At 45.4% G+C, this 25,620-nt stretch overlaps 1 protein-coding gene across 2 annotated transcripts in view; it reads right to left on the bottom strand.

Annotated features, from left to right (window-relative positions):
• vwa8 (von Willebrand factor A domain containing 8) overlaps positions 1-25,620 on the bottom strand; it is a 67,726-nt gene that overhangs the window by 1,021 nt on the left and 41,085 nt on the right. The window contains exons 30-44 of one of the 2 annotated variants that reach the window (XM_031561231.1): positions 22,026-22,154; positions 21,858-21,922; positions 18,183-18,308; positions 17,904-18,013; positions 17,301-17,449; positions 16,713-16,905; positions 16,003-16,084; positions 14,244-14,448; positions 13,417-13,525; positions 12,238-12,394; positions 5,499-5,607; positions 4,508-4,633; positions 2,643-2,801; positions 2,341-2,439; positions 1,726-1,964 (exon numbers count right to left, since the gene is read on the bottom strand). In XM_031561231.1, the coding sequence (XP_031417091.1) occupies positions 1,726-1,964; positions 2,341-2,439; positions 2,643-2,801; positions 4,508-4,633; positions 5,499-5,607; positions 12,238-12,394; positions 13,417-13,525; positions 14,244-14,448; positions 16,003-16,084; positions 16,713-16,905; positions 17,301-17,449; positions 17,904-18,013; positions 18,183-18,308; positions 21,858-21,922; positions 22,026-22,154 (2,057 nt within the window). The other variant, XM_031561235.2, reaches the window with a different exon arrangement.

Below are 25,620 nucleotides of genomic sequence, written 5' to 3'. Positions count from 1 at the left end.
CATTCATTCGCATTTTTACAGTTTTAATCGCCATATCTTTTGCTAATGAATGTACTCATGAAGCGATCATGTCACTTAAAGATGTCATGTCCGTGATTCTGGCGAAAGGTTCAACAGCCAATCAAATGACCCCCTTACCTTCCGTGCTCCTGAAGCAACATGTTGATTGGCTGGAATTGTTTATGGTTTGGTCTGAGCCACTATGTTTTTTTACCATTTACAGTGGCAGTAATGTGTCATCCACCACAACATCAATATCAATACTGACTCTTTATCTCTTGCTCCATCCAAAACAGCAAGAAACCTCGGGGTCATTATTGATGACCAACTGACCTTCACGGCCCACATCGCCTCTGTCTCCAGGTCGTGCCGTTTTGCGCTATACAACATCCGCAAAATCAGGCCGTACCTAACCCAGTATGCCACCCAGCTGCTGGTGCAAACCTTGGTGAGCTCCCGCCTTGACTACTGCAACGCCCTCCTAACGGGCCTGCCGGCTTGCGTGGTGAAACCACTACAGATGATCCAGAACGCGGCGGCGCGTCTGGTGTTCAACCAACCGAAAAGGGCACACGTCACCCCGCTACTCATTGAGCTCCACTGGCTGCCAGTAGCTGCTCGCATTAAGTTCAAGTCACTTATGCTTGCCTACAGAGTGCTTGCTGGTTCTGCTCCCACCTACCTAAATGCTCTTGTAAGGGCAAATGTTACACCCAGGACGCTGCGCTTGTCTAGTGAGCGTCGTTTGGCACTGCCGTCTGTGCAAGCACGGCAATCCAGACTATTCTCATTTGTAGTTCTACGTTGGTGGAACGAACTGCCTAGTACTACCAGAGCAGGGGCCTCCCTCTCTACCTTCAAGAAGCTTTTGAAGACCCAACTCTTCAGAGAGCACCTCCCTTCCTAACTGGCACCTGACTAGCGCTTAACTTGCACTTACAGCAGTTACATTCCTGCACTTCTTTTTCCTTTTTTCTAGGTCGTTGTTTTCTAATTCTCATGTAAAGTAGTATTTATTGTTACACCATGCTTTTTATTGCTCTTAGCTTGACTGTTCTCTCCCTTGTACGTCGCTTTGGACAAAAGCGTCTGCGAAATGACTAAATGTAAATGTAAATGTACGAACACCAGATTTTAAATGTTTTAAACGCTAGAGGAGCAATTCACTGAATTTGAATAGCCTTTCTTTTTAAGAACAAGGATTGACCCATGTGTTTTTCAATGAATGCTCTTTCTTCCTGACCAGTTTTGGACCATAATTCAGTACCCAAGTGCTGAGGCTCCAGACACCCATACAGCCCAACGAAGGCCATGTTTACTGCTTCCTTAAACAACACAACAGTTTGCAGATGCACAAACTTAATTGCAAAAGGGATTGCTAATGATGAATTTTAACATGATAATTTATGATGAGCCAAAAAAATGTGCCATTGAAACACAGTGTGATGGTGGCAGAAAATAGGCCGTTTCTAGCTCTAATAGTCAACATTGACAATGTCTCCACTATATTTATGATCAAATGAATGTTATTTGAAATGAAAATAAAGTGTCCTTTTCTTTCAAAAACAAAGAGATGTCAGAGATTCAAAGTTTTGAATAGTAGTGTACAGAGAGAGAGAGATACATATATTTCTGTGTGTGTGTGTGTGTGTGTGTGTGTGTGTGTGTGTGTGTGTGTGTGTGTGTGTGTGTGTGTGTGTGTGTGTGTGTAGCTGCATAACTCACCTTTCAGCCTGGTCTCCAAGCGAGCCAATAAAGACAGCGAAGGCATTGACCTGCGGGTTGCTTGTGAGCACCTGGGCAAAGCGATCTGGGCTGATGCCATAGCGCTCTAGGTTGGCATCACTCAGAACCACAACAAAATGCTCATCGGCCTCCTCCTTGGCCAGCTCCTGCATGGCATGCTCTGTGCCCTCCAGCGTGTAGTCGCCACTCATGCAGAACTGGGCGTGGGCGTGCATGGTCTGGGCAAGGGGAGGAAGAAACCAACAGGGGGTGCCAATCTGTCATCAGTGATTCTAGGCTGTATTTACACATGGGTTTGTATAATGGATATTGTTATGCATATCTGTCAAAGTGTAAATGGGGCCGTGTATACTCCCACTTGAAATTGAAATTTCTTTTAATTATATATTTTATTTCCATATCAAGAGGTGAATGATTTTTCCAAATATGATCATTTTTTTTTTTTTTTAATATATCTTACAGTAGATACCATAATGACCAAATACAGTCCAAATCTGGTGATTCATTTGATATAATGATCACTAAGCAGTACTTTAAAAGGGAAAAATGGCAAACAGTATTGTGAAAAGTGGAGTTTAAAAATGGATAACATACCTTCAGAACCTTCAGCCTCTCTTTGTTGTTTTTAGGGACTTTGTCACTTCTAACCAACTCCAGATCAAATCCGTCTCCTGAATGGCCTACAACATCATACTGAGACAGAAGGAGTACGATTCAGGAAGAGCAGAAAGAGAGAATCGAATGATTTATGAGATAAGCTCCACACTGGAGTAGGTTCTGTTTACTCTCTAAATATACATTCTTGAGGTTGACCTAGGAATTCACCTTCAATAACTACCATCAATTACTACTCCCCCCTCCTTCCACGTATTTGGTTTATTAAACTGGGCTCTTACTTTAAACTTGTGCTCATAGCTCTCCAGCGCCTCCATCACCATGCAAACAGCCTCCATTGAGCGCTCCAATCGGCCATCCAGCCCATTGAAACGGTACATGCTGCCTGAAACGTCGACCAGGAGACGCAACCGTTTGGGTTTCTGCTGTGGGGTGCCCAGCTGCAGCATCAAATAAACAGAGTCAGATCAAAGCAGAACATTCTATATGTTTATCTCACAGTCACAGTCAACTTCAAACTTCAAAGCCACACAGTCAAAAATGTTCAATTAGTCACATACCAGTAGTCACATACTATACAATGCACCATAACTTTAGCATCTTAGCATAGCTGCATACGCATACGCGTTTCAAAATAAATGTACATGTACAATGTACAATAAATGTGAGCACATGTTCAAATAGTGTGTTTTAGAGATAGTTGCTGCACTGTAAACTAAAAGGAACTAAGCCCGCTGTAACACACCTGATTTACACCCTGGTGTCAAAATACACTCTTCTGATTGGCTTACAAGTGTCCAATTTCTTGGTTTCAATTAACCATCTTGTGTTTCCACAAGACAGACCTTTTCCAAAGCCTCCATCAGGCTTCAGCAGACGTTTCTGTCTTGTGTGACTACAAGCTGGACTTGTTGGTTTGTTTGTTGGTTGGTGGAGTAAAGTTTGCAGGTAGAAATACCTATTCTACAACTATTCTGTCACTATAAGTGACATACTCAAACAATATATTAAAAGGCTATAAACCTTCTATTTTGATCCTTGCTATACATGGGTAACTTTAGGTTGAGACCAACTAGTTGGTTATTGAGGATGTACCAAGAACAATGGTCCCAACAGAGAATAAGAGATGGGTGAATACTGGCCTAATAAATGATTTATGGTGCTTAATGCAGACCTTACTGGGCACTAATACAGACACAGGGTAGTTATGTGTTAATGGCGAACATTTGTTCCCTAAAGTAAAGTGTTACTTATTTATACCTAATGGACTTATATTAGTATTGCTTCTGAACAGACTACTGTAACTATTGATTAACGCAATTGAAAATATAAACACACCATTCTCTTTTAGCTGTACAACCCTGTGTTACTATCATCATTCCTTCCACCTCCATAGGACCTATACTGGTCCAAAAGCATATTTAATCAGGCATTACTGAGGTTCCCGTTGCATTGGAACTGTAAACCCAGTCCGAATGCTTGTGGCTATCTATGGCTTTGGCTATCTATCTATGGTAAGGCATGTGAACACCACACCAGTGGCTCTGATAAACGCTCTTACTAACATGCTAACTGGTTTCTTTTAGTGATATGATTGGCAATGTTGCGCTGTGAAAGATTTTCTTAAATGTTTGCGGTGTGTTCTGACACGGCCCACAGAATGACTTAACGACAGGTGCGTTGATCAGTCCTTTGCGTTATCATATACCATCAAAATGAATTTGAAGATACCAAATTAGTGACCTATAATGAAACCACAATTAAAAAGTGGCAATCTGTTGAATAGTGTTGCTTTAAACTCCGATAATTTCACTTAATGTAGTCTAGTAAATAAAATGTGCTACATGTAAGTGCTGAAATATAAGCCCCTAAACGTGTTTATCCTAACTTTCAGACCAGAGCAGTACACAGATACATTTTTAGATACATTTTTTTTGTCTGAATCCTTAGACGTGGTATGTCACTGTAGTAAAAAAGAAAAAGGTGGCATTTTAAGCCTTTGTATTCCAGCTCTCAACAAGGTTATGTCACAAAGCATTTTGTTTTTGTTGGTATGTGGATGAATCAACCATATGTCACATGGTATTTGTGTCTGTGTGTTTCCCAGAAGCCAAGATAAAAGTTTCAACTATTTTCAGCGACATACCTCTGGTTCCTGCTCTCCTCTGCGCTTATAGATGGCTTTCTCCCCAGTGAGGCCATCAATGATTTTGGAGTCATCCAGTTCGCCCAGAGTCTGATTCTTGAGCCACTGCCTCTCTTTTCCCTTTGCCTAAGAGACAAGCAGAGACACCGGGTCAGAGACACAACTCACACCATTAAATGAATACAACATACTGTATATTCAAGACATTGACAAGGTTATACATAATTATTTCTGCTTGTTTCAGACCAAAACCGAAGACTCTGGGCATTATTGAAGGGTGTGTTCTCTTGGTGGAACAGGCAGTTAGTGCCCCCACCACCACCAATGCGGATAAATATCTCTATAATTATATATAGTCTATATTTTAGCTAATGTTTCGCTCGTTTCAAAGTGACATGGTAAGGTAAGGTTATCTACGATAACAAAGTTAGCCACTCAACTACCTCCAGCCAACAGCTAATGGGATAACATAAGTTGTCCAAATGTTAGTGCCCCAAGCCATGGCACAACATTTCTGCTCATATTTTGCTAATTGGTCCGTGTATCAATCATTGCAGTCAGGTATTCTCATGCATGTAATGTTCCTTGTGTAAACCTATTACTATCGTAACTCAACTGTCAACAAAAATGTATCATGACATTTATCCAGAGCCACTCTTGCTGGTTAGCATTTTTGACAGTACGTCAGAATGGTTATTTCTTCACATTCTGTTGCTATTTTTAGTCAATTTCTGACTGTTACATATAGCACCTTAAACACTTAAATACAATTCTGTCTTTTGAGCAATTACTATGGCTGCTCCTGTTCCGGGTTTGTATTTACTGAAACTCAACACTCCCAATTCTGTAACATAAGTGAACGATTAGGTCTAAATAATGTGTATGTTTTCAGAGGGACCAGATGGACATCAAAGGAATCAAAGGTGTGACTATATAATGAACCTCTCACTCACACACACACAAACACAAACACAAACACAAACACATTTACCTGAAGGCTATCCAGAATGATTCGAAGAGACTGAACTTGCCGATGGACTGCTCCGGAAAAGCGCTCATAAGTGGAGGCATCAAACTCACTCATGTTAATCTCTTTAAGTCTGAAGATTCCAAACATACACAGGCATATGAGTTCACAGAAATGTAACGGCACCAGGTTGACCTCAGCATTCAGCATCACTGTCATATTTGTACATTTTGATTCTGTTAATTAGTTACTAGTATATAAGTGGAGCTGTGGGCCTGAGGACCATGGCAGCTGCAGGTGAGTTGGCTGGCCCTCCATGTGTGCATGTTTGGTGCTTCATAAGTGATGTTCGGGTAAAAATCCAGTTCAATTTGATGATTTTATTTTTTCAATTTGATGACCAGAAGGTGTCAATTAATTCTCCTGGAAATGTACAGTATGTCATCAAAAATGTAAGTTAACAACTATAATCATGACATCTGGAATAACACTGATTATTCATGAAACATGAAACTTTAGCAACTTTTATCATATCTAAAGGTCTTCTCTGGGAGGAATGTGAATATACTATAAAGGTTGTTCTATTTCGTTTCTCCTGACCGCCAGAGGCGGTGCTTACAGCACTGGATTTCCATCGCACGTACGTGCAGGTCGAGTGTTAATACCAACAAAGTCACCTGTGACCTGGGTGACGTCGTCAATGTGCGCTAGCACAAAAGGCTGTCTAACCCAGCAAGCGACCTCTTGCATCTTCTCGCGAAAGCAGGTCGACATTCGTGATTTGAGGAAGACGCTAGAAGTTTCGTTACCCATTGTGGTCGGGGCAGTGGATATTCACCCTCCGAGAAACTGCGTTATTCGAAGTTGTTTTTGTTCGCATCAAAGCGGGTAAGCTAACTGGTTGTTTCTTACTTGAAGTGTAGCCTGGACCGGAGCGGCCCCGCTCACTCGGCACAGGTGGAAATAACCCAGCTGAACGGTGTTCTCGCCGGTTTTCTCTGGATATAGTGTCCTTAGTATCTTCAGTTAGACAGCTACCCGGCAGGCTACGGCCATATTAGACGAACGTTGATGGACAGAGCTAGACTTAGCTTAACAGCTAAGTCTACAGCACCGGAGTCGTAAGGTAGGTAAACTTGTTGTTGTAAGTTTGTTTGTGACAGCCGCTGTGGAGTGTGCTCGCTCCACTGCCGCAGTAGCCTGGTTTGACACGGCTTTTCATTTCGGAGTGTGTCTCGCTCTGTGATTAAAGTAAGACTCTGTTACGGATTTTGTTTTGGTTTAAATTAGCGGTGGTTAGAAGCCACCGTTGGATAGCACGGAGCTTGAGGATACTCGCTCTGTAGCCCGGTTTAGTATATTTTGTTTTCATTCGGAGTGTGTCTCGCTCTATGATTAAGGTAGGACTCTGTTACGGGTTTTGTTTTGTTTAAATTAGTGGTGGTTGGAAGCCACCGTTGGATGGCACGGAGCTTGAGGGTACTCGCTCTGTAGCCTGGTAATAGATTCTGTTTTCATTCGGAGTGTGTCTCGCTCTGTTACTAGAGTAAGATTCTGTTACGGATCTTTTTGTTTAAGTTAGCGGCGGTGGGGAACCACCGTCGGATTAGACGGAGCCTGAGTGTACTCACTCTTGTAGCCTGGTCTAATATATTGTGTTTTTCATTTCGGAGTGTGTCTCGCTCTGTGAAGAAGTTAAGACTCCTTATGAGTCTGTTGGCTTAAAGATAGCATCGGTGGGGAAGAGACGATCGTCTGTTCACACCGGACCTGAGTGTACCCGCTCTCGGTCTCATTGCTAGAGCAGAGCAGGGGTGTACACGCCCTCACGTGCCTGCTAGCCCGCTAGCCTTTGAAGGCAGCCCCATCGGGCTTATACTAGTCTGGCTAAGTGCTTCTCGCTGGAAGCCAGAACTGACAGTACAGGGCAAGATGTTAACCATCTGTGCTAGCTGCCGGGCCCCTCTCGAGCCGGAGGATGGCCATATGGAGTGCCCCGCCTGTCTGGGCGTTGAGCATCTGAGACAGGGGCTAACGGAGTTTGCCTGCATGAGCTGTAACTGCCTAAGCCTGACAGCTCGGGCAGCTAGATTAGTGGAGGTGGAGACGGGCACTGCACAGCCCCATGAGGGGGCACACGAGAGAGTGCTACGGCCGACTAAGCGCCGTAGTACTGCACGCCAGGCCACCGTTAAGGCAAAGAGGAAGAAGAGTGGACTGGCACAGAAGGTGGACTCGGTGACCACAGAGTTGGAAAGTATTAAGGCGCTGTTGGCCAACTTGCAGCCTCCAACACACACAGGGCAGGGTGGTAGCGTACACGCTCGAACCCCACCAGCCGATCAGGCGGAGCGGTCACCACCGACGCTGTCACCAGTAGGGAGTGCCCGGGAGCTAGATACACTCTCCACAAGGGCGTCAGAGAGTTTGGACATGGGACGAGTCGTACGAGTCAGCCCCCCACGACTCTCAGACCAGCTCCCAGGATACAGCCCGGGGTACAGGGGTCGAGCCAGAGGCTAGCCAGCTTTCTATTAAGTCCACCCTGAAGGCAGCGTTGGCGCGTTTGGGGCTGGACCCGGTCCCTGTGGCGGTGCCCCCCCAGAATGCGTTTTTTAGAACCGCGGTACAGCAGACTGCCTTTGCGGTCCCACCCTCAGCTCCGTACATTGAGGAGCTGCAGAGGTGCTGGGCAGACCCCAGACAATTTTCCCACCTCCCCACCAACTGCAGGGTCCTGTCGGCCATGCAGGGGGCGTCCACCTATGGGCTGGAAAGGATGCCTAATGTGGAGCCGTCGGTGGCAGCCTTAATACTGTCCCCCGATGAGGCGCTTAGGCCCCATGCTCGCTGCCCCCGCCCACAATGCCGGCTGACAGACGACCTCATTGTGAGGTGTTATGATGCAGCCGCTCGTACGGCGCGCATAGGGAATTCAATGTCCCACTTAATGCTGGCTCTCACCCAGACACTGCAGGGCACAGGGGATGCGTCGGCGTCCCAGGGGTTGTGTGACTCCTCGCTACAGGCGTTTGCCTTTATGTCGAGAGAGCTCGGTAGGCTAATGTCATATTTGACTTTAGCTCGCCGCCAGATATGGGTGGCCCAATCCCCCCTAGCCGAGCCAGGCAGGAGGGCACTACGTTCTCTCCCGGTGGTCCCCGGGGAGTTGTTTGGTCAAGCTGCACAGCAGGCCCTGGAGCGCAGTGTGCAGGTCATACAGGCCAGGCAGCAGTTTGCGAGCCTTCGTCGGGGGAGCCAGACTAGACGCGGGCCCCCACCACTAAGAGCTGAGGCGCCCGCACAGTGGCCAGTCAGCCAGCCGCGGACACGGCAGTCAGAGAGGTTTCGCCAGCCAGACAGATCTCGCCCACCCCCCGCCACCCGCACACTTCGCCCTACACAGGGCGCCCAAGCCACGGCCCGTTACCCCTCTAGGGACCGGAGGGGGAGAGGGCGCAGGCAGTGACAGCAGTACACCGGCGGTCGGCCGCTTCTCCAGCCAACATCTCAGGCGCTGGGAAGCGGTGACATCGGACCCCTGGGTACTGGCAACCCTGTCTCAGGGTTACAGTATCCAATTTCAAGGCCGACCGCCAAGGTTCCGTGGGGTCAAGACCACCACCGTCACCAACCCGGGGAAGGCCCTAGCCCTACGTCAGGAGATCGGCGCTCTCCTCCAAAAAGAGGCCATCGAACAGCTCGACGCGCCTACACACGAAGGTGGGTTCTACTCCACCTATTTCATAATTCCAAAGAAGGATGGCGGGCTCCGCCCCATTCTAGATCTCAGGCACTTAAATACTCATCTCAAGACACTGAGGTTTCATATGCTGCGCACCAAGGAGGTTCTGCACAGCATTCGGAAGAACGATTGGTTCACGACCATCGACTTGAAGGACGCTTACTTCCACGTCCCAATCGCACCACACCACAGACAATTCCTCAGGTTCGCCTTCGAGGGTCGGGCGTACCAATTTCGGGTACTACCGTTTGGAATAGCTCTGGCACCCCGGGTGTTCACCAGGTGCGTTGCAGCTGCTCTGGCTCCTCTGCAGGCCCAGGGAATGCGCATTTTGCCCTACCTGGACGACTGGCTTATCTGCTCCCAGTCGGAGGTACAGGCCCGCAGCGATGTTGCCGCGTTGATGGCGCATGTCATGGGTCTAGGGCTCAGACTGAACCTCAGAAAGAGTTCCCTAGTTCCCCGTCAGCAGACTGGGTTCTTGGGCATGGCCATCGATTCGCAGGCGATGAGGGCTGTCCCCTCTCAACAGCGGGTCGACGGAATCCAGCAGCTCGTGGCGCGCTTCAGAGGACACAGGGCTCTGACCCTGAGATCCTTCCAGCGCCTACTGGGGATGCTAACATCAGCGGCATCCCTGATCCCACTAGGCCTCCTGGCGCTGAGGCCTTTCCAGATCTGGCTAAACAGCCTGGGCCTCCATCACGTGCGGCACAGACACAGACTGGTGAGGGTTACCACCAGCTGCAGGAGGTTCCTCCATCCTTGGAGGAGGAGGAAGTACCTGACCCAGGGAGTTCCGTTGGGCGCTATTCCTTCCCGGAGGGAAGTGGTGACCATGGACGCGTCCCAGATGGGGTGGGGCGCCGTGTGGCAGCGTCAGACGGCCAGAGGTTGCTGGAGCCCCCAGCAGAAGCGGCAGCACATAAATGTGCTAGAGCTTCGAGCGGTGCTGCTGGCTCTAAGGCACTTCCTACCTGCGCTAGTAGGGAGGCACGTGCTGGTCAGGTCGGACAATATGTCAGCGGTGTATTATATCAACCACCAGGGAGGCACCAGATCGCTGCAGTGCTTAGGGGTCGCCCAGCAGCTCTTGCAGGAGACCCATCAGCACCTATTGAGCCTGAGGGCGGTGTATTTGCCCGGCACTTACAACAGAGCCGCAGATCTCCTGTCCCGGGGGAGCCCCGACCCAGGGGAATGGAGACTCCATCCAGAGGTGGTACAGGCGGTATGGGGTCGATATGGCAGGGCAGAGGTGGACCTATTCGCCTCTCAAGAATCGACTCAGTGTTCCCTCTGGTTCAGCCTCTCGGAGCCAGGCCCGCTAGGCCGGGACGCACTGGCGCATACATGGCCGAGACGGCAGCTATACGCTTTTCCTCCTCTGCCACTAATTTGGCCCACCTTGCACAGGTTGGAAACAGAGGAGCACGAGCTGCTACTAATCGCTCCCCGGTGGCCGGGGAGGGTATGGTTCCCCAGGTTGCTCCAGCTGTTGCACGGGAGACCCTGGTGCCTCCCAGTGAGGAGGGATCTACTATCGCAGCTGGGCGGCCAGATCTGGCATCCAGATCCGTCTCGGCTACAGCTCTGGGTCTGGCCCCTGAGGGGCCGGACCCACTGCTAGGACTTTGTGAGCAGGCGGTGGTATTCACCATTAACAGCTCGCGGGCACCCTCCACCAATGCCCTCTATGCGAACAGGTGGAAGATATTCACGGAATGGTGCCAGGCACGGGGACAGGAGCCAGCACACTTCTTTACAGTTCTTGCAGTCACTTCTGGATCGGGGACTCACGCCCTCCACCATAAGGGTGTATGCTGCTGCCATCTCCGCAGGGCACGTTCGGATAGAAGGCAGAACTCTCGGGTCCCATACCCTGGTGACTCGGTTCCTCAAGGGGGCTCTTCGACTAAGACCCCCACAGCGGAGGCAGGTGCCCCAGTGGGATCTCCTCCTGGTGCTACGAGCACTCTGTGCAGCCCCGTTTGAGCCTTTACAGACGACGGAGCTCAGCTGGCTTTCAATGAAGACCGCTTTTCTTCTAGCCATTACGTCAACAAAGCGAGTAGGGGAGTTACACGCCTTGTCAGTAGGCACGGATTGCCTGCAGTGGCATCCTGAAGGCAAGGGGGTCACCCTGTGGCCGAACCCCGCCTTCCTCCCAAAGACCCTTCACTCCACATTTTCCAACCAGCCCCTCAGCCTGGCAGCTTTCGAGTCCACCCTGGCGGAAGAACAGGGCCTGAGCGCAGAACGGTTGTGTCCAGTGCGCACCCTAAGGACTTACGTCGCAAGAACGGCAGCTTGCCGTCAGTCAGACGCATTGTTTGTCTGCCACACAGGGCCAAGAAGGGGTCATTATCCAGACAGAGGCTCTCTAAATGGATTGCAGAGACGATCCAACAGGCCTACAGGCACAGTGGCTCCCCAGCCCCTCAGCAGGTCCGAGCCCACTCCACGAGGAGTGTGGCGGCTTCATGGGCGTCTTTGAGGGGGGTTCCCCTCAGTGACATCTGCAGGGCAGCCTCCTGGGCATCAGGCTGCACTTTCACTAGGTTTTACAGGGTGAATGTGGTATCCCATAACCCGGTCGCGGCAGCGATACTCCCTACGCCGTTACGGCGTCTCTAGAAGCGGGTAGGCACTCCTCATGACTTTGTTGGTATTAGTCATCCAGTGCTGTAAGCACCGCCTCTGGCGGTCAGGAGAAACGAAATAGAACGAAGGTTACGTATGTAACCACGGTTCTATGAGTTTCGGATGACCGCCAGACCTTGGCAGTCACTCGGAGTTTGCACGAGAAGATTGTCAAGAGGTCGCTTGCTGGGTTAGACAGCCTTTTGTGCTAGCGCACATTGACGACGTCACCCAGGTCACAGGTGACTTTGTTGGTATTAACACTCGACCTGCACGTACGTGCGATGGAAATCCAGTGCTGTAAGCACCGCCTCTGGCGGTCATCCGAAACTCATAGAACCGTGGTTACATACGTAACCTTCGTTTTACTGGTACCTCTCTTTAAAAGCCTTCTCGCCCATCTCACGTGCTGCCTTTTTGACCTCGTCAGGTACAGCATCCTTCTCCACCTGGGAGACCTGGTGCACTTTGTGTCCCGCGTCCAAACGGTAGGGGCCTCCCTTACCCCCGAGCCCCGCTGTGTCTCTGCCCCCTGTCGGCCAACATGAACATCGGTTAGCTCATTTCAAAAAGATCAATCAAATCAATCATTACGCAGTACCCCAGAGTGAAATGAATCATACCATTCTGCCCCGTGTGTTATCACTGGTGATTGCTATGACAAACAACACTTTATTTCATACAACAACTGGTTGGATTGCCAGCACTGTCAGGAGAGAACAACACTAGAAGATCTTTGTGTTCAAAACTACTGTTCCTATCCAGCTCTTTTCTACTTAACTGGAGTTTTTTTTATAAAACTCATTTTAACACCCATTCCCAGAGCTGGCTTTCACTTTATTTGGAATGAGTTACAAAAAGACTTTTGAAGTTGTGCACATTTCTCTCAGTGAGGGAATTCTATGACCTCAAGTCCATTAGAACTGAATTTCTTAACCTTACAGGCTTTTCCTTCCAATAAATCCACAATTAAAAGTGAAATGTTCAGGTATGCACATCTCTAAGTCACAGCACCAGTAGGCCAGCGTAAACACTCACCCCTTCATTACTGAATTTTCAGGCAAGCCATGATATTTGTCAGTTGGAAATGTAATACTGAATCTGTCCACTCGCATGTGCAATATGTGTACAGAGACATGCACAGAGCTGGGATTATTATTATTTTTTAACCAAGCTTTTAAATTTCAAGGACAATGAGACAGCCAAGGCCAAGTCTCTGGGTAGCAGTTGCCAAATAATGTTTTAATAATAATAATGTTTACAGAACACAGAAATCTCCGGTGCCCTAATAAATAATCCTAACGTAAACAATGGGGCCCTGCACCTCCAGCGAACACTGAATCCATACGGGAACAATATTGCCCTGCATCTCCACTGCATGTGCCCTCCAGTGCCCTCCAGTGGACACCGGCGGTGCAGCACCTCCTGTGCTTGGGCCCTAACAAACTATGCTGTAACTTGGATTTTATTTTGTTGTACTTACAGTGGACATTCGCCTGCATGACCTTGTCTCTCGGGACAACTGAAACTGAACTCCAAAATGGAATAACCAACCTGTGCCCCCAGCCCACTGGTTTCCACCCACATGGGGATCGTTGTTGGCGTCAACCTTGCCATGTTTGGGAGCGCTGACATCCAGGTTGCTGTCCCTCTGGATTGTAATCTGAGAGAGGAAACAATAGACATGTGTGTGTGTGTGTGTGTGTGTGTTAAGACACAGTAATAGAAAGGACTCTAGTTTAGAAGCAGAAACTCCGCAAAAACAGCCTACTCCACCCATGTGGGTTGACTTAAACTCCGAGGCGTGGATTTTGGATATAGGAGTGGTGAGATATTCTTCTCTGACAGGGAACATTTGTATGCGCCAATCAAAATCACTGTCCAATTCTGATTCATCAATCTGGCAAAAAATATCATGTTCCCTTTATTAGAAAAGTTAGTTAACTCGCTAGTCTTAGACAAAGTATGAGGTGAGTTCATTAGGATAAAGAAAATGTGTTTATTAACCAATGTTCACCAAAGTTTCTATTGTTTCTATTGTTTACCATTAATGTGTGCTGAACATCACAATGCCAGTGCTTGTTTACTTTGTCACTTTACATCAATGGCAAATCTGACTGAATTTTAAAATGCTTCTCACGGTAAATTTATATATGGAAGTAATTTAGATTAATTAACCATAAATTAGGTAATTAATCCAATTTTACAGCCCTTTGACAGCCCTAACAGAAATCACGAAATCCTGAAGGACTCGACTGCCTAAATTAGGGATTACTGCTTTAAAACTTGAAATGAACTCTGCAGAAGAAGGATTAGGCACCACACCAAGTGCACAGTGACTCTTAACTCATAACACTTCAGAAACATTTTGACAGACTGACTTGTATTGGGCGACCATCCTCAGCTCCAATCATTCCCCTCCACTCCAGCAGAGAGCGCTGCAGGTTGTCTAGTCCGGTCTCCCACAGGCGCACGTAGCCTCCCATGTCCACAGTCACAACACCTCCAGTGCCAAGAGGAGCCAGCAGTACATCAGTGTCGGACAACTTTGAGATCCAAGCAGTGTAGGGGGACACAGTTGATGACCTACACATGTTAGCATTCAACAAATGTCAAAATGAAAACAAAAGAAGACAAAAACTCATTGTTCACTGACTTCAGGGAAAGCTGATTGACATTACAGTGATGTTGATTTTGGATACAGCGATGTGCTTCAAACAGGCATTTGTGTTAACTGACATATTCATTACAAAAACAGTCAAATTAACTGACAATCGAACATCCAGCAAACCATCAAGGGATGTTTCACTAAAAACTAGCACATGAAATTCATGACAATATTGTATTTAACCCTAACATTAATCAGGGGTGACCTCTCCCTCTGAAGTTTTTCGAAGTCTTTATACTAAAGAAACCAGGATACTATTGCATACAGTGCGGTCCAAAAGTCTGAGACCACTTAGGTCATTATAATTTATAGTAATAGCTTAATTTAAGTGAGAAGTTGTGAATGTTTAAAAATACAATGAATTTCATAATATCTTTTGGCATGCCCACCTTTTGCACTGAAGTAGGCCTGGGCAATAAAACGGTAGCAATACATATTGTGATAGAAACTTCCTCAATAGTAATACGAAAATTATTAGATACGTTTCGATAAGACTAGCTAATTAAAAGCGAATTCATCAGAAAAGCACATAATGCTGTAAGTTCACTAGCGAGTAACTGTTAGTTAGCTACTTAACGTACCCGATTGCAAGCACTAACGTAATTGTGTGATTAAATATCAGCTCCGGGTGGATTAATTAAAGCCCATTATACAGGGGATGTTTTGTTTGTTGTGACACACACAGTAGACAGGACGCCGTCCCTTAGGCAATGAGTGGGTGATTGCACACTTAAACAGAGTTGTTTTCAATCTGGTACTGGTAGTCTGATTGGAATTGGATATTTGACTGTGGGCAGCTAACCACTAGCTTCGCGCTGACCCTTTTAGAATTGCACTGAGGGTGCCTAAGAGCTTGATGCCACTTCAGTTGAGAGTTGAGGGCCTATAAAATCTGTGGTCTTCCTTCTGACGATTTTATAGGCTCTCAATTCTCAACTGAAGCTGCTGCTGTAGATACAGTACGGTACACAGTTTTCCAAGACGCTGGTCATCTCTGTGATGACACTTTGATTGTGAAATGACTGGAAGGGTCATCATCAGCAGATGGGATGGCATTTTGAATGTTGATGATGATGTTTTATGCAACACAAGGAAAAATGCAATACTTTTGAGGACATCTTAAGGGTTTTCATCATTTCACTTAAGGAAACCCTAAGGTACACTTTTATGCAACAGCGTGAAGTTTAAGGGATATTTAAGGGGACATTTCACTTCAGGTGTTTTATGCAACTAGGCACTGGTTCCTAAACTTAACTCTAGACTGTAAAACTCTAGTTTTATGAAACTGGGCACTGGTTCCTAAACTTAACTCTAGTTATCCCTTTCTCAACCTTCAGGTCCAAAGTAAAAGTGTAACTGGGAATACGTAAAGAGAATATCAACATTTTTGAAAAGACAAATGAACAAAACAGGGTTGATGTTTCATAAAGAGGTAGATTTAACATTAAATGTAATTAGTTAACTGGTGTTACCTTGGAACAGGGATGTATTTGACCTTTTTGAGGTTGAGGTCAGTCACCTCCAAGTATGCAGCTGTCATAGGTGGACTGACATCTGTGAGTAGCATACACAATCAACAGTTAAAAGTCTTTTCATTACTGAAGTTATGAATAAGACAGTTATAAATTAGAGAGCTGTGCTGTAGTGTGACATTTTACGGAAGGATTTCTGGAGTTGCTCATGACTAATAGGGGAAGATGAGAGGTTATCCAGAGCATGCAGCAGCGCTCAAATATAAAGACATTATTGGACAGGTGCAGAGGAAGGGAAGGGTTTTGATCATGTGATGGATGAAAAGCATGGTGCAAGAAAACATGGCTGGCGACTTCTCAAGCAAAGCAAGGGCGATGGGTGAACTAAATCGATAATGTAGAGAAAAGCAAGATTGGGTGGAACATTTTGGACGTTGGACACTAGCTGCATTAAGTTCATTACATACGCGAGATAAAGTGTTTCTTCCAACACCTACAATTGTTAGTCAAAGGAAAGGTGAAGTCAAAGGAAAAGTGAAGACACAAGCTGTACATTGTGTGCTGGAGATGTTACACTGAGACACATTCTACCAGGCTGTAATTTACTTTAGAGCAGGTTTGTAGGAAGGTATACTTCCCAAGAGGTATTTACTTTTTTTGCAATGATGTAATTGCAATGACGTTTAACTGTCAGATGATGGTGTGGTTACCTTTTGGGTAGATGTCAGCCAGGGGCACTTGTGAGGCCTGCAGAGCTCTCACTACCTGGTTGGTCGTTAATAAAGTCACACAGTTCATCCTCTTAGGAGGTCCAATGTGCCGACTCCCTCCGAAGAACACGTCCACACCCCTACCATCAGTGAGGGGGCTCTCTCTTTTAAATGTGTGCACTTCATTAGGTGACTGCAAACAAGAGACAATCAATAAACCAACATGCATATGAAATGGTCCTAGCTTCATATTTTCTTTGCCTTTCTTTACATTTCATACTTGTTTTCAATCAAGATGTACATTTAGTTAGTTTCACAACAACACATCTGAACTTATAGTACTGAAACATTCAAATATGGAGAGATTCTATTTCCACACAATATTATCAAAGCATATAATTCACAAGCGGCACTTTCACTGAAAATAAAGACAACAATCTGAATTGTATTTATATATAATTTATGCATTGCATACAAAAATCCCAGCCAACCTTGTACAACAGTAAACATGTTGTGACACTGACAAACAAACCGCCCTACCACATAAACTCAAATTAAGCCAAAGCTGAAACAGTCTGAGCAACTCACCATAAGATCAGGGAAACCCACAATGACCCTGGCGTAGGTGCTGCTATCACAGAAAAGGCGGTTAGGGGAGATAATCTTCTGGTCTAAAACCGCACTCAGGTTCTCAGGGGACAACTGGGCACTGGATATCTCCTGGGGGATAGTTATCTCTGATCCAGAAAGAGGGGTAGAGACAGAAAATCGTTAGAGAGAGCAAAGCAGTTTCACTGCAAGAGCAAGGAACTTAATTCTGTATAACTAAACTACATATGTTTATAGCCTGCACAAACGTAATGCTCACCCCAGTTACATTATTCTGTATTATAAAGACAAATACATAGTTTCATAATCACTTAAATAGATTAAATAAACGGACACCTATGGAATATTTTGACTTTTGTTTTGGACCATGACTACCCTGGCAACCACCTCAATTACCCTAGCAACAACATAGCAACCAGTACTAAAATGACAACTTAGCAATAACCATAGCAACCACTATGACTACCTAGCAACCAGCATAGCAGCCAACTTCAATTACCATAGCAACCACCATGTCTACCCCAGCAATGCCCTAACAACCACCTCGATTACCCTAAGAATGTTTTGTTTGTTAGTTGTTACCTGAGCTCATGCCAAAGCCCATGCCATGTGGTTCCTCAGTGACGGTGTGCAGTTGGCAGACACCAGAGTCCTCCGCACCCATGTGCATGGGCTTGGTTAACAGGAACTTCCTAAAGACAGTGAAACAAATCTGTCTGTCAGTCGCTAAGAAGAATGACAAAAATTGAGTGAGTCAAAAATTCCAAAGTAAGATACACTCTCCACTGAAATTTGCAAATTATAACAACAACATATTTACAGACTTGAAATCCAAATCCATTTAAAAAAAAGAGAACACACTTGTTTGTCTTGTTCTCAACCAGAAGCCAGCGGTCCTCAGCCACCATGAAGACAGCTTTCAGGTTGATGGGAAGTGAGATGGTGTGAACCTGTCCCTCCAATATATCCAGGACTTCCAGCTGATTCCTACCAAAACAATAAGATGATGGATGTTTTTCCATATACACTACCATTAACAACACTGCCTGAAACAAGGTCTGACTCATGGTGTGTTCCATTTACCTCAGAAGAACTAGGAGCTGGGAATGACGTAACGCCTTAGTAGACCGCATTCCAGTAACAAGTCAGAAAACAAATGCAATACCAATTGTTGTTGTTAGCAATTGTTACCAGATGTTAGCAATACCAGTTGATGACAACGCATTGTGAGGTATTTTGCGCATACAAACACCGTAGCAACATAGGAGTTGGACAGTACTGTGTGTATGACGGATTTGATAAGACTCAAATAAGATAGAATTGCTAATAAAGTTGATGGATTCTGAAGCCAAAGTTGGTGAAGTTCATCCGACTTTCCGAGTTGGAATTTCGACTTTGTGGGCGTTCCTGTTGAAACTTCCAAATTGGAACTGGGAAATTCCGACTTCTGAAATACACCATAAGGAAACAAACCTGCTGTTTGTCAGAAGTACTTGGATGCCTGCAGAACTCTGTTTGCATATGACTGACACTTCTCTATTTTGAGTCACTACAATTGTCTAAAATAATCTTTCATGAATTGCTTTTAAACTTAGGCCTACTGTATGCTATAGGAAAGATATGATAGTGTTGAAGTCAAGGGAATAATGCCACCATGTGATACACAGATATCCTGATACACGGCAAAGAAACAATAGCAGACATCTGGATGTTCTCTTGCTGTTTTGTAACAAAGGAGAAACACTAATTAATATGATATAAAACAGTATATTGTAAAGTGAACCTAAAATGTGTAAAGATTATACAAAAAGAAGCTCTTGAAGACCCAACTCTTTAGAGAGCACCTCCCTTCCTGACTTGCACTTCTAGTAGTACTTAACTTGCACTTACAGTAGTTGCATTCCTGCACTTTTTGTCAAGGTTTGGAACCTCTGTGTCACGAGTTGGGACCTCCGGGCCTCTAGAGGTCGCCAACTAGAGAGGCTTGTGGTGTGGTTGTTTTCTACATGTGCTTCCTGTGTTTGTTATGTTTGTACATGTGCTTTTGTTGACTTCCTGTGTCGGTTTTCCTTTCATTGTTGCCACCTGTCTGTTTGCTAGTTAATTGGTCACATGGCTCATTAAGTGTTGTATTTATACCAGGTTGCTTTTTGTGTTCTTTTCGGTGACTTTACTCGTTTGTGTTCTGGTCAGTACTGGCTTCTAGCTTTCATGTTTCTTGTCAAGTGTCGAGTCTCTCAAGTTTGCTAGTTCCAGTTTTATAGTCTGTCATAGTCTTTGTAAATCTCTTGTTTTTCCTAGTCTTGTTAGAATCAACTTCTCTGTTTTTGCTCTCTGTTTTTGACTGTCTTCTGAGCGTTTGGATTATTCCTTTTTGTGTTTTGGGATTTTCCCTGTTATGGAGAAGTGATTAAAAAGACAACAATTCCTGCAACCATCTTGCACTTGGGTCCTACTTCCTTCATTAGCTCAGTTTAAAAAAATAGCTATACAGCGATGAGGGGGCCAAGCAGGCCAGAGTTGCCATGGAAACTTGCCATGTCAAGGGGCATGCTGTAAACGCTCACAGCAAGTTTCGAGTCAATTGACCAAAGACTGGCCAAGATATAAGCTCACATCCTGTTTGGTGGCTTTGTCGCTGAATTCAATACGCTGTAACAGACGAATGGTTTGGAAAATAAAAAAATCTGTCTTTACTTTTGTAACTCAGATCTAAGGTTGAGGCTTCTCCAATCAATCTTGGGTGCTTACATGGTGTAGTGTGAAAGTAACCAATAGCCTGCTATGCAAATGAGGAGCGAATTTTGCCAGCAGCGGCCAATCAGATTGTTTGGTGTTGTCTCTGACGGTTTGAAAATTGTAGGACTATGGCGTCCTTCGGTCGTTTCATTTGCTAAAAAGAAAAGCTTGGATGGCCTTGTAAGGGGTTGCTGTTGTTCCTGGTATGTTAGATATTTAATCCTGGGCTTACTTTAACAGAATGACAGTTTTGATATAAAGACAAGTAACTAGATAGCCTACTAGCTGGCTAGCTTGCTAACTAGCTCTCTAGTCCAGTCTGTTATGCTATTTCCACACGCTACACCACGCCCACTCAAAGCGGTGGAAGCGTTTCACATTGCTGGCATGTGTTCGTCCCGTAAGGTGTTTTGATCACAGAGAAGAAACTTCATTAGGCACAAAATAAATGAAAAGATACTGGAGGACTCCTTAATGCCATCTCTCAGGCATGGTGAAGGGAAAATGATTGGCTGGTAAAGTGGGAACTATGTACAGGATAAAAGTCTTCTTAAATAAGGAAGGACATCACTCTGTTTGACATCACCCTGTGGATCCCACCTAGAGGAGCCAGTTTCATTCTACAGCAGGACAATTACCCAAAGCACTGCGCCAAATTACACAGCTGGAATTAAATTTCATTGATGAAGGCAAAGTTTGTAGCACAAAAGTGTTATTTCAAGCAGAAATCATTGTCGCTGTCCTTATCAAAGTCTTCAATCATTTATCACCTTATTTGAATTGAAAAAATACTATTTTCCTGAAAAATTTGCCATTTTCTTGGGTGATCCCAAGCTTTTGATGTTGTGTATGTGTAAACACTGAATATAAGGTGTAGTCTACAGTTGACGTTTGAAACACTGTTTACTTGTTTACTTGCTCAAATAGCAGAATAGAGTCAGTGCCTGAATCTACTGCCTGACTCAAGTGGATTAATACAAGCAGTGCCCCGAAAAATAAAACCAACTCAAAACCAATATAAAGGCAGAAAAGGCAGGGGTATCCATATAAAACAACTGGAAATTAAGGGGTAACTTTTTTTTTGTATTCTTCATACACGATTCACACAATTATAGGAAATTCTGTGATGGTCAAGTGGGAGACTCCGGGTGAATCCACACAGAATTATCCAGTTTATGGCTTATTTGTCTGAAATTGAATAAATAGCTTCTATGTGCCATTATGAAGAGCCTATAAATGAGCCTGTAATGTTTCATTAAGATCAGCAAATATTGATGCTAAGATTTGAATGGCTGTTGGTGGCCATTATGTCGGGCAAGCCATCTGGCACTTTGGAAATGTGAGCATAGCATAAGCACACCGAATTTCTAGTGCTGTAAAAATAAACACATTCATTTTTGCTATTAATTTGAAATATGGCCTGGGTTGTAATGGTTCAAATATCTGGAGGCATCCGCATACACCTGACACAGAGCTTAGATGAATTCACAAGCTTGCAAGTTTATTGAGCACTTCACCTTATAACTTACCCGATGGGCTGCACACCACGTGGTAACTACCGACTGGCTGACCTGGTCACTAGCTCCCTCCAAAACATCTCCCTCCCCACAAGTCAGTCTCTCTTCTTCTCTGCTGCTCCACGTCTTTCTCCAATCCCCGTTTCAAAATAAAACTCTTATGGTCATTTTACTATGGTCAAGATCTGGTGCACATGCAACTTATAGTTTTTGCGGCCCGTTGCGTTTAGTTGGAGAAAAACAAAACAGACATCAGGACAGAAAAAAGAGAATGACTTACCCATCTTCTTTGTAGAAAAGAAGCCAATTCTTTTGGGAAAACTCCCGGCACATTTTGAAGTTAGGCTGGGAAGAGTGTTTAAATACACAGGGGTAAACAGGTAAGCATTCATGACATGAACTTCATCCATGCCGTTAAAAGCGGATGAGGCCAGTGGCTGGAGCCTACCTGATTGACCTGACCCTTCTTGCTGCTCCACCATTGAGAGGTTTTGTGTGCGGCCTCCTCTTTATCCTCAGTGAACAGCAGCCTCCTTGTAGCCCCGGTCACCAGGTCCAGGTGCAGCACTGTGTTACTCTGAGATCCAGAGGAGAGGGTAAATACACGAAGGCAATTGTGTGTTTCTCACATGTCAGACTTTGAAAGACTCCTACTAAGACACACAGAGGGAATAGTATGTTGCTGTAAAAGGCTGTGTTATCAATGCTGGTTCAATATTCCCTGGATACAACACAGATCAACAACACCAGCAGCCCTCTCCAGAAAATGACGTGCTTCCTGGCCTCCTGGTCCTACTGTGTCCTCTATTCCAGAGAACAGTGCACAACTTCCAGTTCAAATCTACATTTTCTGATTATATCTTGCATCAAATAGCCTTTAAACTATCTGATGTGTTTGAACCTATAAAAGAGCAGCCAAAATGTTACCAAAGATGGAAAAACCAGACTGGAACGTTTAAGCGTGTCTGAACATTAAGGGGCAGAATAATGCATTAGAGTGGTAAATATTACAATACCAACTTTGTACGGTGGATTAATCACCACCTTTGTAATATCACCAAGACCAATTCCTTAATGTTATTTGTAACATTATAGTGCACTGTGCAACAATTGGCTCAATATTAAATAATAGAATTGATATATTGGTATGATCGTATCTCAGAAGAATATCTACATTAGAAGAAATCTACATATTTACACTGGAAAAGGTTAGTGCCCATGGCAACTCATTCAATTCTTTTACTTCCTCTGAATATCCTAGATCTCAGCCACTGTGAAGAGTGGCATGACAGGTCACCTTTTCTATTGAGAACCTGCTAAGAATGTTTGATTTTCCATGGGCGAAAGAGCCACCAAAGAGCCACGTCATTACATCACTGTACGTCTGTAAAATGAATGAAATACATATGCTTCCGCGACTGCGCTACTGTGTGGCCACGCAGTTGCTTCGACGGACTTGTGAACCTTTATAGTTCTCCGTTGGTTGGTTGGTTTCGCAAAGCAATAAAAAAAAAAAAAAGATGGAAGACCAAAGTCCGTAGATGGTCGTATTTGTACAAAAAAGTTGTTTGTTTGACTTTTTTTTGCTTTGATTTTTTAAAAGTTACAGAGAAATAGACACTGTGCAATGTAAAAACCCTGTTATTGTAAAAGAAAAATACATCTGAGGGGATTTGCGAGGTGTCTGAGCCAGCTATCTTATGTTAGCATGCTACTACCCACAAGTTAAACAGCGATAAAAGTTGTTTGTTTGATTTCTTTTTGCTTAGATCTTTTTAAAGTGACCAAGAAATAGACACTGCAAAATGTAAAAAACCCGTTATTGTAACTCAAGAATACGTCTGAGGGGATTTGTGAAGTGTCTGAGCCAGCTATCTAATGTTAGCATGCTACTACCCACAAGGTACACAGCGATGGCTTGGACCAATCACAGCCCTTCGGTCTCCGTGGGCTCTCCGTCATTTTGACGTATAGTTACAAAATTTGGGAGGTGCACATCAGGCCAGGGAGAGGTGCTCGGAGAGGGTTTGCAATGACGGAGAGGGCTCTGCGTGTCTGCGTGTCAGGCCGACCATAAATCAGGCTTAAGTCTTAGCTGTCCAAACAACGTTAGCAGCAAGCACAACCTCAATAGTGGTCTGTCCAAGACTCCTCAAGGCATGCGCTGTGGAACTGGGTGAGCCTCTGCAGCATCTCTTCAACCTGAGCCTCCAACTAGGGAAGGTGCCTACTCTGTGGAAAACGTCCTGCCTCATCCCCATCCCGAAGAAGCCGCACCCCAGTGAGTTGAATGACTTCAGGCCAGTCGCTCTTACATCACACATATCTAAGACCATGGAACGACTGCTGCTTCACAACCTCAGACCTCAGGTACGCCATGCACTCGACCCGCTGCAGTTTGCCTACCAGGAGAAGGTGGGCGTGGAAGATGCCATCGTCTACCTAATGCACAGGGCACACTCTTATCTGGACAAGGGGAAAGGTGCTGTGAGAATCATGTTCTTTGATTTCTCCAGTGCCTTCAACACCATCCAGCCCCTCCGACTGAGTGACAAGCTCATGCAGATGGGTGTGAACGCCCACCTGGTATCCTGGATCACTGACTACCTGACGGAGAGACCACAGTTTGTCAGGCTGAAAGATTGCGTATCTGAGACTGTGTTGTGCAGCACCGGCGCTCCACAGGGGACTGTGCTCTCACCTGTCCTGTTCACCCTGTACACATCAGACTTCACCTACAACACGGAGTCGTGCCACATCCAGAAGTTCTCTGATGACTCTGCTGTTGTGGGTTGTATCAGGGATGGACAGGAGGGTGAGTACAGGAGCCTGGTGGACAACTTTGTGCAGTGGTGTAGGAATAACCACCTGCAGCTGAACGCCACCAAGACCAAGGAGATGGTGGTGGATTTTAGGAGGTCTCAGCCTCCTCTGCTACCAGTCTCCATCGGGGGTGTCAGTGTGGAGGTGGTCAAAACCTACAAGTACTTAGGAGTTCATCTGGACAGTAAACTGGACTGGTCAGCCAACATAGATGCCATCTATAAGAAGGGTCAGAGCCGGCTCTACTTCCTGAGGAGGCTGAGGTCTTTCAATGTCTGCAACAAACTCCTGCGCATGTTTTACCAATCTGTTGTTGCCAGTGTCCTTTTTTATGCTGTGGTGTGCTGGGGAGGCAGCATGAAGAAGAGGGATGCAGGGCGACTAGACAGGCTGGTGAGAAGGGCAGGAGCTGTTGTTGGCATGGAACTGGACTGCCTAACATCAGTGGCGGAGAAAAGGACATTGAGTAGGCTGCTGACCATCTTGGACAATGACCACCAGCCACTTCACAGTACTATTAACGGACAGAGGAGCATTTTCAGTGGCAGACTCCTGTCACTGTCATGCTCATCGGACAGGCTGAGAAAGTCCTTTGTCCCCAGGGCCATCCAGCTTTTTAATGCCACACAGAAGGGGAGGGGGAGGGAGATGGACTTCTCTGCATGAGTCTTCCTCAGTCTCCCCTCCTCTTCTCAGCTCTTAATTTTTCCATCCCACTGTCCATCTTTTTATCTTTTTACTCTTTTACTGGCTATACTAGCCCATTGCACAGTCTTTACTATTTATATCACTTTGCACTATCCTCACACACACAAGCACAAGTACTCTATCTTTGCACTATCCACACAAGCACATGAACACTATCTCTCTGCACTCTTTGCACTACTTTCCTTGTGGACATCAACACTGACACAATCAATGCACACTGTACTATCTGTATAATATCTGTATACACCCCACTCCCTGTGAACATGTTTTTCCCTATGTGTATTGTTTTTCTACTGTGATTTGTGTATGTATGTTTGTGAGTTAAGTTAAGTGTATAAGCTACTGGATGACCTAAATTTCCTTCGGGATTAATAAAGTATCCATCTTATCTATCTATCTATCTACACTGTCTGTTTACAGCTTTGCTAGCTGTTGGTCAGCTAACATTACCTGAGCAAGCATAGCTGCTAATTTGATGAAACATGTGTAATATGAGAAATTAGGCTTGGTTA

Source organism: Clupea harengus, chromosome 2 (genome assembly GCF_900700415.2).
Source record: "Clupea harengus chromosome 2, Ch_v2.0.2, whole genome shotgun sequence".
Lineage (NCBI taxonomy): Eukaryota > Metazoa > Chordata > Actinopteri > Clupeiformes > Clupeidae > Clupea > Clupea harengus.
Note: the sequence above shows the minus strand (reverse complement) of the source record. Positions and strands in the feature narration are given on the sequence as shown.